Consider the following 15,171-nt stretch of genomic DNA (forward strand, 5'->3'; position numbering starts at 1 on the left):
TACCATGTTTCTTGTAGGATGACAATGTCTGTATTTTCTTAGGTGAAGTCCAGGTTTCTGCTCTTTAGGCCAAAGGCAGATGGCCTCATGCCTTGGATATTCGAGGATGAAATAGTGAAGGCTTTGTGTTCCATAAAGTGTCTAATGTTGTTGGTCGTGTGGTTTGGCCTCAGGCCAGTAATTGTGAGCAGAGCCTGCTGAGCATCTGGTACATGCCATTGGCTTGGGCTGTTCTCTATAACTAGTTATCTCTAGTGGGGTAGTGGAGAACTGCATCAGTGTGTGTTGGTGTCTGATGTGACTTGGTGAGGAGCTTATCATGTCTTCTCTCTCCTCTCTGCAGTTGAGAACATTGCTCATTGTGAGTTTGCCTATTTGCGGGATCTACTGATTAGGTAAATATCTACATACGTGTGTGTGTGCATGTGTTGCGCATGTGTGAGTATGAGTTTCTGAACAATATGTCTTTGTCTGTCTGTGTTTGTGTGTCTGTACACCAGTGTGTGTGTGCCCTTCTGTTGACCTCATCTGATGTCTAACTATCTCTCTATTGACCTCAGCTGATGTCTAACTATCTCTCTATTGACCTCAGCTTATGTGTAACTATCTCTCTATTGACCTCAGCTGATGTCTAACTATCTCTCTATTGACCTCAGCTGATGTCTAACTATCTCTCTATTGACTTCAGCTGATGTCTAACTATCTCTCTATTGACCTCAGCTGATGTCTAACTATCTCTCTATTGACCTCAGCTGATGTCTAACTATCTCTCTATTGACTTCAGCTGATGTCTAGCTATCTCTCTATTGACTTCAGCTGATGTCTAACTATCTCTCTATTGACCTCAGCTGATGTCTAACTATCTCTCTATTGACTTCAGCTGATGTCTAACTATCTCTCTATTGACTTCAGCTGATGTCTAACTATCCCCATCTCTCCCCTGTCAGGACCCACATGCAGAACATTAAGGATATCACCAGCAGCATCCACTACGAGGTGTACCGCGTCCGCCGCCTCAACGAAAACAACACCGCCGTCGCACATGCCAACGGCCTCCCCCAACACCACATGACCTCCCACGAGATGTAGAGCCCCGCCCACTGTGTCCCATGAGCCCTCACTTCCCTCCGAAAACCTTCTATCCTTCCATCCCTCTCTCCTTCCATCCATCTCAATGCCAAACCCTTCCAAATAAAGGAGAAGACACAATCTGGGGGACTGAGGATCATGGTCTTAGCACCCCCAAGTGGCCAAATACAGACACTTGGAATGGACTGTTGATGCAAATGCATTACCCCTCAATGATAACCTGCTCTCTCTGACCAATGTCTACATTACATACAGAGAGTGAAAGGGGGTAAATGCTAGCTCTCACTAGCATTCATTCAGGTTTAACCAGGCTAAGTAAACACTATTAATGTACTGCAACCTCTGCCTTAATCTGTGTGTTTTCAGTTATTCTGTCATCCCTCATCTGTCGGGTTGGTTAACAAAATAGCACTGTGATATCAGGCCCATTACATACAAGCTGTGTCAGAAGTGCCCTCAAACTTTTGTTAGGGTAAAATATTGATTTCTCATCCATTTTAATATATCCCCTGTAATGCATCCATCGTTCATTTGACCTACTATCTTAAGGTTCTACAACGTTTATTTCTGTTCCCTTTGATAGGGAGTAGCTTAGCCTTGAGGGCCTGTATTCAGAGTAGGAGTGCTGATTTGGGATCAGTTTTGCCTTTTAGATAATAGATTACATGGACAGAGGGTACCTGAGCCTAGATCAGCACTCCTACTCTTGAACGCTTCATACACTCGGCCCCAGAACTGTGGTACTGGACCCATAGCTACAGCAGCACAGGCACAGGACAGATACTCAGCTAAGTATTTAGAAGTATGACACATATAAATAGAATCTATTAATTCTATGGCAGTTGATTAATTTGTCAGAGTTCTGTTTGATTATGTCTGAGAGGGGTCAGTTGATAGTGGTGAATGGGGAGTGTTTATTGTGATGGAAGTTGATAATGCTGTTTGAATGGTCAGGGTTACATAATGTTGGGGGTGGACTGGAGGTTTTGAGTCTAGTGGACATCGTCGACACGTCTGTAGGGCCAGGAGTTTTTCCTCATAACTGACCAGAAAAAACGTTGAGCCCTTGTAACAGCCTGTAACAAGGACCTTCTCTGAGTTGTAGTTATAGACTGTAACTAGGGTCTTCTGAGTTGTAGTTATAGGCTGTAACTAGGGTATTTTCTGAGTCGTCATTATAGGCTGTAACTAGGGTCTTCTCTGAGTCGTCATTATAGGCTGTAACTAGAATCTTCTCTGAGTCGTTGTAATAGACTGTAACTAGCGTCTTCTCTGAGTCGTAGTTATAGGCTGTAACTAGGACCGTGAGTTTTTCCTACTAAGATAACTCCTGGTCCTACACATGTGTATGATGCAGAGTGAGGGGAACTCTCCTGTTGTTTCTCTGATCATTGAGGAGCCAGTGCTTTATGCTTTGGGCTGATGACAGTACAGCGATACACATCCCAGTCGTCCTATGGTGGTAATATATATATTGTTTTTACATGGCTGCGTCGTTGTACAGGTAATACTGTCAGAAATATAGATTCCACATGCCCTCAGTGCCTTTTTCATTCCAAATAATACATGTCATTTTGGGGTGTTTTTTTATATACAGATATGTTTAAAGAGTGATTTAAAATAAATAGTATTTATGGACATTAGAAAGATAAGAAGTGTACCACCCATCCACACACTGTAGTTGTCCTGAGCCGAGAGCACTTAGTCAGTTTATACTGCCCAAGTCAAGTGTTTAGGGAAAAACTCCTGGTCCTAGTTATGTGCCATGTCTCTGTGCCTTGGACAACACTATTGCCTTCTTATTTATTGGAGACTGTCCGCTAGCACATGGTTTTAAACTGGAAGGACAACCGTGATAATTAAGGCCCTGAGTTTTTCCAAACCATGTGACCTGATCATGAAATACACCATAGACTATAAGTAGGGACCTGAGGTTTTCCTGGTCAGGCCAAATGGTCTGGGAAAACTCCTGGTCCTAGTACTGACGTGCTAGCTGGTGCCAATCACCACAGCAGAAAACATTAAATTGTTATCAAGTCTCTTTATATCATGTTGTGCACCCTGAAGCTGAAGTCCTCCTTTAAAACTCTTCATTCTCTCTTTTTCTCCCACTATTCTCTTGTTCTCTTCCGCCGTTTCTTGGATATCACCCAGTAAAAGTAATATGTGGTGTTTTAAAAGTTGTATTTGTTTCTGTTTCAAACTATAATCCTCAACTTCCAAACGTCATCGTCGTCATGCTCTGTCCTGTATATTCATTGTCAGATACATTTTTGTACTGGTATTAATAATAACAGAATTTGCCTTTTGATATTATGTTATTTTAAAGAAATAAAGATGAAAGTTGTACATAGTCATTTCCTTTTTAATTTATCCTCCTTTTACAACTGTAATGTCGTTAAATGAGACCTTTATCGTTTTTGCATACTTTATAAGATTTGTATATATTTTTATACTCTTAAACATGTTAGAAAAAGTTTGATTTTTCAACTTCATGTAACTGGTAAGTTGTTTATATGAAAATTCTAATAGAACTATTGACTGCATTACTTGTATCCTGCTCCACAGACCCTACACTCCCTTCCAGACAATTTTCCACTACACCTGATCTAATCCAAATACCATCTAGCTGCAGCTTTTTAATTGAAAAAGTCATTAGACTGTTCTTGATTAGCCTGTAGTAATCGATATCGCTACCTTGTGTTGCACGACTGAATTGCATTTACACTAAATTACCAGAAGTCCTGAGAGTGCATGTAACCCACAGTGAAATGAAGGAGCCAATGAAGGGCCCACAGTTACTGAGAGGCCAGCCCCCTGATCGATCTGTAGAGGAGCTGCAGACATCGGCTCTGTGAGGCTAAGAGGAGATGCTAATGGATTTGACAGAACAGGAGTGGCTAGCGTGTTAGCGGCTACGGAGGGACAGAGGTAACAGGTACTAATCCCTCAGCACCCACATTTTATCACACTTTCTAATGAGAGCAGTGGTGAACCGTGCTACTACACTGGGGTTGTGTTTCACAGCGATGTTAGCTGAAAAGATATAGGATGTAAGCCAAGTGTTAGTCATCTTAACCCATAGGCCTAAACATTTATTTTCCTCCAAGTTTACAAGGTAAATATCTCCTAATTCTGAGACCCCAAACAACATATGGTTCCATCACTATATGTATGTGTGATTGTGTGTGATGTATTTTGTGTGCGTGTGCACGAGAGAATGAGTGAAATTCCCCCTCTTCCCCCAGTCTTCAAAATGGAGAGAGGGAGGCTTCGTACTCAAAATGGCGCCTGTCCCCGCCTCCCCTTGGCATCAGCAGACAGATGCAACATGCCAGTACCCGTTGCCCGCCATCATCGCAAACCTCACTCGACCACCCCCAACCGACCCACTAGGTTAAGATCCAGACCCCCACATACAGTATTGTACTCACACACCCCTGTCTGAAAACTCTCCCCAAACAGCAAACGAACAAAGAGAGCAAGAAATAAAGTGAAAGGGAGAGGGGTAGAGCAGCTGCAATCCTTCACAAACCTTCCCCCTTCCCTCCTTGTCTACCTCCATCCTCCACTGGTCTTCTTGGCAGACGTCCAGCGTTGTGCAGCCCAGGTCTAATGAGAAATTACCTTCATTAATGAAGCAAGTGTGTCTGTGTGCTATCTAATGAAGCTGTGTCTGTGTGCTATCTAATGAAGCTGTGTCGGTGCTATCTAATGAAGCTGTGTGTCTGTGTGCTGTCTAGTGAAGCTGTGTGTCTGTGTACTAACTAATGAAGCTGTGTGTCTGTGTAATATCTAATGAATGAGCCATCCCTCAGAGAGACTTCTAGAGTCAACGGGAACTCTGTCTGTCTTTTTTTTTTTTGGGGGGGGGTCATCTTTAATATTGCAGATTGTTGCTTCTATCAATGTAATTATCTGCATCATTTCCAATCCCCCATATATATTTTTTTGTAAATATATATATTATTTTCAATATAATTTATCCTTCTTTATTATTTTCCCCTAACCCTACCAACCCTCCCCTAATTGGAGTAAACTAATGGACAACAATACTTAGGCTTCTACTTACAGCTTATACATACTATATACATTTTACGGATAGTATATTTTCCATGAGTTATCTTTTGTTTGTTTTTAGTCCCATCCTTCAGCTACCCTCAACCCCTCCCATCTATCTCTGAAGACCATCCAGTTTTGATTTCTAGCTGCCATATATTTTTCCACTGTGCTGTGATGTTTCGCAAAGTTCTGAACCTTTCTATTTTCATAGATTCTACAGATTGTAAATGAAAGATAAACACCTTTGCTAAGAGTATTATTATATTATTGATCGATTGACTATGAGTTTTCAAAATACCCAGCAGCGCTATTTGCAGAGTTAGCTCCAAGTAAATGTTGAAATGTTTCATCCATTCCTGAACCTACGACCAAAAACGAGCTACATATGGGCAGGGCCAAAACAAGTGATCTAATGATTCTGTCACTTCACAGCAAAATCTGCAGAGCTGGGATGGTTTTATCCGCTATATATATATATATATATATATACAGTGAGCTCCATAATTCATTGGACAGTGACAATTTTTTTGTTATTTTGGTTCTGTACTCTAGCACTTTGAGTTTGAAAGGATACAATGACAATGAGGGTGAAGTGCAGACTGTCAGCTTTAATTTGAGGGTATATTCATACATATCGGATTAACCGTTTAGAAATTATAGAAGCTTTTGTACATGGTCCCCCCCTTTTTCAGGCATCAAAAAACATTGGACAGTTTAACATAATGTAGAATAAAGTAATCATTGTTAATATTTGGTCGCATATCCTTTGCATGCAATGACTGCTTGAAGTCTGCGATGCATTGACATCACCAGATGCTGGGTATCTTCCCTGGTGATGCTCTGCCAGGCCTGTACTGCAGCCATCTTCAGTTCCTGCTTATTTTGGGGACTTATTGCCTTCAGTCTCCTCTTCAGCATGTAAAATGCATGTTCAATTGGATTCAGATCCGGTGATTGACTCGGCCAGTCAAGGATTTTCCACTTTTTGGCCATCAAAAACCCCTTTGTTGCTCTAGCACTATGTTTAGGGTCATTGTCTTGTTGCATGATGAAGTGCCGTCCAATGAGTTTGGAGGCATTTGGTTTTATCTGAGCAGATAAAATATTTCTATAGACTTCAGAATTCATTGTTCTACTTCTGTCTGCAGTCACATCATCGATGAAGACAAGTGAGCCTGTTCCACTGGCAGCCATACAGGCCCAAGCCATAACACCCCCTCCACCATGTTTCACGGATGAGGTGGTATGCTTTGGATCATGGGCATTTCTTTTTTTTCTCCACACTTTCCTCTTTCCATCACTCTGGTACATGTTAATCTTTGTCTCATCTGTCCACAATACTTTTTTCCAGAACTCTTGGGGCTCTTTTAGGTGCTTTTTAGCAAACTGTAATCTCGCCTTTCTGTTCTTCAGGCTTATCAGTGGTTTGCATCTTGTAGTGTACCCTCTGTAGTCCTGCTGGTGTAGTCTTCTACGTATGGTAGACTTTGACACATCTACACCTGCATCCAGGAGAGTGTTTTTGATCTGTTGGGCTGTTGTCAGGGGGGTTTTCTTCACCATAGAGAGTATTCTCCGGTCATCCACTACAGTGGTCTTCCTCGGTCTACCGGGTCTTTTGACATAATTGAGTTCACCGGTTGTTTTTTTCTTGTTAATGATGAACCAAACTGTTGACTTGGGCATGGCCAGGGTTTTTGCAATGTTCCTGATTAATTGATTTTCATTTCTGAGCCTTATGACGGCCAGCTTCATTTGCATCGACACTGCTGTCTTCCTCATGTTGTCACACCACAACAACAACCTCCAAAGGCAATAGCAAAGTCTAGAATCAATGCTATTCATCAACAGCTCTCCTGCATTCACTAACGACACAAATGAATACACCTGCCTAACGACACACATCTGTGAAGCCAATTTAACAAATACTTGTAGTACCTTAAAATGGGGGGACCATGTATAAAAGGTGCTATCATTTCTAAACAGTTCATCCGATATATATGAAAATACCCTCAAATTAAAGCTGACAGTCTGCACTTTACCCTCATTGTCATTGTATCCTTTCAAACTCAAAGTGCTAGAGTACAGAACCAAAATAACAAAAACATTGTCACTGTCCAATGAATTATGGAGCTCACTGTATATATATATATATATATATATATATATATATATATATATATATATATATATATATATGTATGTGTATATATATATATGTATGTGTATATATCATTCTATTGGTTGCAAGAATTTTGTATATACGTTTTGATCCGGCATCATTTTGTGTATAAGTTCATAAACCATGTGTCATGAAATCGGTACATCGAAAATCTCTTCCTAACTATTTTGCAATCTATGTGGCACAACTTCTGTCTTGGTTACTGGTCAGAATGGGTACTGGTCAGAATGGTTACTGGTCAGAATAGTTACTGGTCAGAAAGTGGTTCACGTGCCTGGGAAGAGTGTGTGAGTAGGGTTGCTGTGTGTCTGTGTGTATCGAATAGGTGCAGTCAGCATAATGGGTTAGTTAGTGCAGTATGACAATGTGTCAGTGCTGCATGTTAGTTCCAGACCATGCCAGCTGTGTATATGCCTCGCCACACTACTTTAACAGCTTTCCCATAATGATGCCAGATTACATTGCAGGTGCAGCACAGTAAAAAATGGCTGACTAACTAACATGTTGTTACCAGTCAGACGGACCACTCAGTCACGCTTCGGGAGGGTGTTAATTAACTGAATTACAGTGGGCGGAGACAAAAGTAGTGCACGTCATAGGGAATAGAGTGCCATTTCTCAATGTCATTGGTCAGACTGGCTCCTGTGACTGATCAGAATGTGTATATCAAGAAGAAACAAACCATTTGATGAATCAACCCTATTCCCTAGTGCACCTTCCTATATAGAGCCCTTTTGCTGTAGTATCAGCATTTAGTTATGCTAAATATATTACATATTAGAGGAGGCTGGTGGGAGAAGCTATAGGAGGACGGGCTCATTGTAATGGCTGGAATGGATCAATGGAACGGCATCAAATGTGGTTTCCATATGTTTGATCTGTTTGACACCATTCCATTTATTCTGCATCTCATTACTGCATCTCGTTAGGCTACTGCATCTCGTTAGACCGCCGCATCTCGTTAGACCGCCGCATCTCGTTACTGCATCTCGTTAGGTTACTGCATCTCGTTACTGCGTATTGTTTACCGATCTCGCCCAGCTCATCTGCATAGAGCCAATGTGTCTCCAATTAGCGACTGTTTGTATGATGAGTACGAATATTTAGCATGCATCTCTTTATCCTGTTATCACTGTTAATTAGCATTTTATGGCGAAATTGGTGCAGGTATTATGTGCCAGTTGCACACTCACCTTGTGTGTGTGTGTGTGTGTGTACATGTTTGTGTGTGTACCCCCCCATCTCAAGGTGTTTGTCACCCATTTGTCTCCAGCTCCTCCTCCTCCATCTGCTTCTTCTCCTCCTTATTGTTCAGCTGTCTTTCAGCCACCTTACCTCCATCCTTTCTTCCCCCCCTCCTCCACACCCTCCTTCCCATCTTTCTCCCTCCTTCCCTACCGTCTCCTTTCTCTCTCTCTCTCTCTCTAACCTCTGACGTCATATTCCTCCCTGCTCCTGGCTCTGTGCCAAGTACTCAGACATGCAAGGGGAGGGGCGCTTCAGCCATATGCAAATGAACCCCCAGGCATATGCAAATCAGGTCCGCTGTTAATTAAAAGACGGCTGTAAATTCAATTAGATCGGAGATGGATGGATGTGTTCACAGGAAGAGATTTGGCGCACGATAGAAGTTTGCAGATCCGCGGTTGATGATCTCTTTTTAGGAGAAGAAATGAATGGGTGGGGGGGGGGGGGTTTGGGGTGATAACGGAGTTCGTACAGGGTCACTTTTGGGGCGAGGGGTACACCTTCAGGTGGTAAGAACAATGCCAGTCTGTATGGTCACGGTGGAGGGAGGCTGAGAGAGAGGGATGCTTTTACATCGTTCGGGCACGCCAGTTATCACAAAGCACTGGAGCTAGAGAGAGAAAGACTGTTGTGAGAAAGAGAAGCAGAAATCTAGAAAGAAAGGAAAGAGTAAGGAAGTCACAGATACGAGAGAGAGAGAGAGGTCTTCTTCCTTCTCCTTGGTGTGATGGTTTGTCATCAGGCTGATCACTGTGAGTAATTAAACCAATCAGAGACTCCGCCTTTAGGGGGGCGACGGGGAGGGAGAAGGTGTGTGTGTGTGTGTCTGCAGCAATGTTGTGTGTGTGTGTGTGTGTGTGTGTGTGTGTGTGTGTATTTCTGTTTAATTATGCATATATGGGTGTGTGAAAGTACACTTTGCAGATACATGTAGGATGGTGAACATTGTATATTTAACTTGTTTTTTCTAGGGTTTGTGCCATAGACTGTAAACAAATATGGACGAAGCCATCAATGACGTCACTCCATTGTTTCCTATGAGAATGCTCAGTGGCCATTTGATGATCAGGAAGTGTCATTTCATCATGTCGCCATCTTGCTACATGGAGGAGTTTTTGGAAACATTGCATGCACAGTTTGAGCTACTCTAGGAAGTGACGTTGCAGCCTAGCTCAGTGCTGCCCCTCTCACGGAGTATCGCCTCGATCACACCGACAGTGTCATTGCATTTTGGTACACCAGAAGTACATTCATTTCCAAATTATTGCTGCATTTGCCTTGCAGCATTGCGTTGCAGAGGCTGTTGCAGTGCATTCTGTGTGATGCATACGTTGGATTTATCGAACTTATGCGTCAAACTGTATGCGAAGACAGCTTGACAGAAATGGTAGCAGAAAGTGAATGTTGAACTTTGGTTGCACACATCCAGATGATGCTGCGTACCATTTTGCGCAATGACACTGTAGGTGAGTTCGAGGCATATCTCAAGTTGAAGGCTGACCGGGGTACTGCAGGCTGCCATTAGCAACTAAATTATCCTTATAACTTAATCAGTGTGTGATTTTGAAGTAGTCGGTTGAAGGACATACATCTGGTGAAAGAGAAGCAATTATTGATACCATGGTTGTGTTTGATTATTTCTTTTTTATATCCACGAATATTGATCCCGAAGATCGCCATTTCCCTATTCACTATAATGGGGGATCCTGTTTACTGGAAACAATGCCTGCAGTACCGCGGTTGGCCTTCAACTTGTAATCCTCAATGCGAGTGGGCAGTCATTCTCCCCTGGTTTGTGCCACTAAGGCAGGGATTTTCCCCACTAATCACAACTAATTGAATCAGGTGTGCTAGTTTTGGAAATGGAATAGATTAATGTAGCCCGGTCTCAGATCTGTTTGTGCTATCATGCCAACTCCTTGTCATACCGAACATTGACATAATTACGCAAACAGATCAATACAGTATGTGGTACGGCTGGGGGTCCTGAGGACTGGTTGGTTTGGGAAACACTGCACTACGCTGGCCCCCTCAGGTCCATGAGGGATGGGGAAGTGTGACGGGGTCGTACTCTCCAGGTGGGTGATATGGGAGTGTGACAAGGGGTCGTACTCTCCAGGTGGGTGATGGGGGAGTGTGATAGGGGTTCGTACTCTCCAGGTGGGTGATTGTGGAGTGTGCCCCTGGGGGGCTGGAGAGAGAGGGAGCCTTTGCACAGACCAGCGCCCACACAAACACACAGCAGGGGGAACTAGAAAAGAAAGACCATTAAAAGTGTAGAGGACAGAGATAGAGGAGGCACAAACATACAGTAATGGAACTCAGAGCGCAGCATTTACCAAGGGAGATAACTCTCCTATTCTCCTTTAATAAACAGCAGGGGAGGGGTTAAAGGAGAGGAGAAAGAGGGATTGGGGACGGGGTGATGTCTATGAATCTGAATCACATTCTAAATCACACATGCGTAATACTAGGTTAATTATCTGATCCTTTGATTGGATGGACAATATGTCCGTTCATACTGCAAAAGCTTTGATTGGAGGACATCCTCTTGAAGTTGTCATAATTACCTTACAGGTCAATGGAAGTGGGTGAGGAACACGAGGAGGACAGAAAATAGCTGTCCTCCAGCTACACCATAGTGCTACCCTAGAGGGTGCTGTTGAGGTTACTGTAGAGGCTACTGTAGACCATTGCAAAACAGTGAGTTTTAATCAGGTATGTGGTGATGTGAATATATTTATTATAGTTTTATCTAAACTTTTTAAATGTTTCATTGTATTTTTTTCTGAAATTCACTGAGTAGGATGGTCCTCCCCTTCCTCCTCTGAGGAGCCTCCACTGACACACACATGCACGCTGACCTGCTCACATTCCCCCCACCACACACACACACCATTCTCACACCATCATCCTTTCCCTGCCATTTATAAGCTGGATCTGCACATCAGGAGCTCTGGGGTCTTTTGTTCCCGACGCGTTATTTCTCAACTGTGCTTCTTACCTCACCAGCAGAGAGAACATGCTTCAAGTGCCACATTGTGTCGGCTACACTGATGAAATATTGGTGCTTTGCAGTTCTATATAGAACCTTTTTAAGGCCATATATGAAGCGAGGCCATTTAACCCTTTTAGTTCTATGTACTGTAGTGTTGCACCATTTCTTCTAGCACTCTGGTAATGGTACATTTTGAGCCTCTGTCATTCAGGCATAGACAGGAAAACAAACTCCTTGTACAAACAAACAGACTGGAAGGTGCTGTAATGTCTCCATGGAGATATAGTATCCAGGGAGATGTTGTGGGTGAATCAATCAGAACATTTTGCATTTACATTGTCATTTAGCAGACGCTCTTATCTAGAGCGACTTACAGTAGAGAGTGCATACATTTTAATACTTTTTCATACAATAACGCCAAAGTTACAGTGCTTTAGCCTAGGTTAGCAGGGGTTGTGAGGGTTTTGTTGTCAAGTGCATACACTTAATTTACGCATATCATCTGTTTGTTTGAGCTTGAATTGTGGATCATTTGAAAATGAATAAAGGAAGTAGTATTAATCTTCACCAGTGGCGGCTCCTGAAAAAATTCTCAGGAGGGGCAATTTTTCTGATGATTTAGGTGACCTACACACATTTTAAAAAAGATATGTCCAGCAACAACATGAAGACAGGGGCAGCATATAAGTCAATACCAGAAGCATTTATTGACTGATCTGGGGAGATGGATTCCAGTTTCTGTGACAGATTATAAATAATCTCTGATGCCTTTGTTATATTAGCTTTTGGTTGAATGTACTGTCGTAGTAAATATATAATGTTATAGCTTGGTCTGACTAAAATCTTGTGCATGACCCATTTTGTGTTGGGCGTTTGTTTCTGTTCCTATCCTATAACAATGGACAAAAGAGTCCTATCTTGTCAGCCTTGTCAGCAGGTGGCCAAGGAGTGGTGATCCTAGCTGACCTAAGACAGGACACTTTTACTTTACTCGCGTGCACGAACGAGTCCGTGCACGCGATTCCAGATATCTTTACCTCTGAATAAACTGCCTTTATTATACCATATCCACCCTGTCCAAAGTCTCTACTTGGTCTCAGTTCTCCAGTAAACTTGTGATTATCAACAGTACACAACGGTAACAAACAATTGGGGGAACTCACGGGGCAGATAGTAACCACTTAAAAGGAAGCGATTCCCAAACCTTCCATAACAAAGCCATCACCTACAGAGAGATGAACTTGGAGAAGAGTCCCCTAAGTAAGCTTGTCCTGGGCCTCTGTTCACAAACACAAACAGACCCCACACAGCCCCAGGACAACAACAACAACAACAACAACAACAACACAATTAGACCCAACCAAATCATGAGAAAACAAAAAGAGAATTACTTGACACATTGGAAAGAACAAACAAAAAAACAGAGCAAACTAGAATGCTATTTGGCCCTAAACAGAGAGTACACAGTGGCAGAATACCTGACCACTGTGACTGACCCAAACTTAAGGAAAGCTTTGACTATGTACAGACTCAGTGACCATAGCCTTGCTATTGAGAAAGGCCGCCGTAGGCAGACCTGGCTCTCAAGAGAAGACAGGCTATGTGCACACTGCCCACAAAATGAGGTGGAAACTGAGCTGCACTTCCTAACCTCCTGCCAAATGTATGACCATATTAGAGACACATATTTCCCTCAGATTACAGCGATCCACAAAGAATTCGAAAACAAACCCAATTTTGATAAACTCCCTTATCTACTGGGTGAAAAACCACAGTGTGCCATCACAGCTGCAAGATTTGTGACCTGTTGCCACAAGAAAAGGGCAACCAGTGAAGAACAAACACCATTGTAAATACAACCCATATTTATGTTTATTTATTTTCCCATTTGTACTTTAACTATTTGCACATTGTAACAACACTGTATATATACATAATATGACATTTGAAATGTCTTTATTCTTTTGAAACTTCTGAGTGTAATGTTTACTGTTAATATTTATTGTTTATTTCACTTTTGTTTACTATCTACTTCCCTTGCTTTGGCAATGTTAACACACGTTTCCCATGCCAATAAAGCCCTTAAATTGAATTGAATTGATAGTAAGGTCGCAATGACACAGAAAGCAGTTCAATGTCGGGGTACAGAGTCGCTCTCTTACCAGGATCGCGGTCCGCTCTGACCAGGGTGAAGGTGGCCGGCTCCACTTCTCTGTCCGGGACTCTGTCATCCAGCCAAGTCTCCCAGCTGTATTGGGATTACAGCTGCCTGCAGCGTTTTCATTATTTAGTCCGTTCGTAGCGGGTATGTACACGATCAACAAGATCAGTCCAAAACCGAAAGATCAGTTCAAAGCAGAATGTTTGCAGAATGTTTGTAAACTAAGTCTACAAATTAAAAACATCAAATAACGCCACACTGCAGGTCACAACAGAGACGCTGCTAGCCGCCATTGTCTTAGTTACGTTCATGGTTACGTCACGTATGACGAAAGCGCGTAAGTGCATGCCCACAGACACCCATAGAGAATGTATTGAAAGCTTTGAAATTTGAAAAAAATAGATTTTACATGACAGGCTATGAGAGACTTCTGGGCGATTTTCAACTTGACTGAAATCGCCCCAAAAACGGGCGGGGCCATTTGAAGCACGACTTTAGCCTGATTTGATATTTAGTGGCTGGCAGATCAGACGTGAACACTGATAACTACTGTTGCCGTGATATAATTGATTAGAAAAAAATTCCCTTCCTTTTCCCGTTTGGCAGTGCGTCGCCCATATCGCCCTATTGAACACACCGCCCATGATCTTCACTCAAAATATTTTATCAAAATACAGTGCATTCGGAAAGTAATCAGACCCCTTGACTTTTTCCACATTTTGTTACGTTACAGCCTTATTCTAAAATTGATTTAATAGTTTCCCCCCCCTCATCAATCTACACACAATACCCAATAATGACTCATCAAAAACAGGTTTTTAGAAGAAGAAAAAAACATTTACGTAAGTATTCAGACCCTTTACTCAGTACTTTGTTGAAGTACCTTTGGCAGTGATTACAGCCTCGAGTCTTCTTGGGTATGGCGCTACAAGCTTGGCACACCTGTATTTGGGGAGTTTATCCCATTCTTCTCTGCAGATCCTCTTAAGCTCTCTCAGGTTGGATGGGGATCGTCGTTGCACAGCTATTTTCAGGTCTCTCCAGAGATGTTCTATCGGGTTCAAGTCCGGGCTCGGGCTGGGCCACTCAAGGACATTCAGAGACTTGTCCCAAAGCCACTCCTGCGTTGTCTTGGCTGTGTGCTTAGGGGCGTTGTCCTGTTGGAAGGTGAACCTTCGCCCCAGACTGAGGTCCTGAGCGCTCTGGAGCAGCTTTTCATCAAGGATCTCTCTGTACTTTGCCACTTTCATCTTTCCCTCGATCCTGCCTAGTCTCCCAGTCCCTGCCGCTGAAAAACATTCCCACAACATGATGTTGCCACCACCATGCTTCACCGTAGAGATGGTGCCAGGTTTGCCTTTTACTGAGGAGTGGCTTCTGTCTGGTCATTTTACCATAAATGCCTGATTGGTGGAGTGCTGCCCATCTCCA

General features: G+C 42.7%; 1 protein-coding gene across 2 annotated transcripts in view; it reads left to right on the top strand.

The window, feature by feature from the left end:
* Positions 1–3,438, top strand: part of LOC311104213 (neuronal-specific septin-3-like) — a 105,524-nt gene extending 102,086 nt beyond the window's left edge. For both annotated transcript variants that reach the window (XM_084145948.1, XM_084145949.1), the window contains 2 exons: positions 344–395; positions 948–3,438. In XM_084145948.1, the coding sequence (XP_084002074.1) occupies positions 344–395; positions 948–1,089 (194 nt within the window). In that variant the 3' untranslated portion in view covers positions 1,090–3,438. The remainder of the gene's footprint in view (positions 1–343; positions 396–947) is intronic.
* Positions 3,439–15,171: the final 11,733 nt, after the last annotated feature.

The sequence above is a fragment of the Coregonus lavaretus genome (assembly GCF_964263955.1).
Source record: "Coregonus lavaretus genome assembly, chromosome: 28".
In the NCBI taxonomy this organism is placed as follows: Eukaryota; Metazoa; Chordata; class Actinopteri; order Salmoniformes; family Salmonidae; genus Coregonus; species Coregonus lavaretus.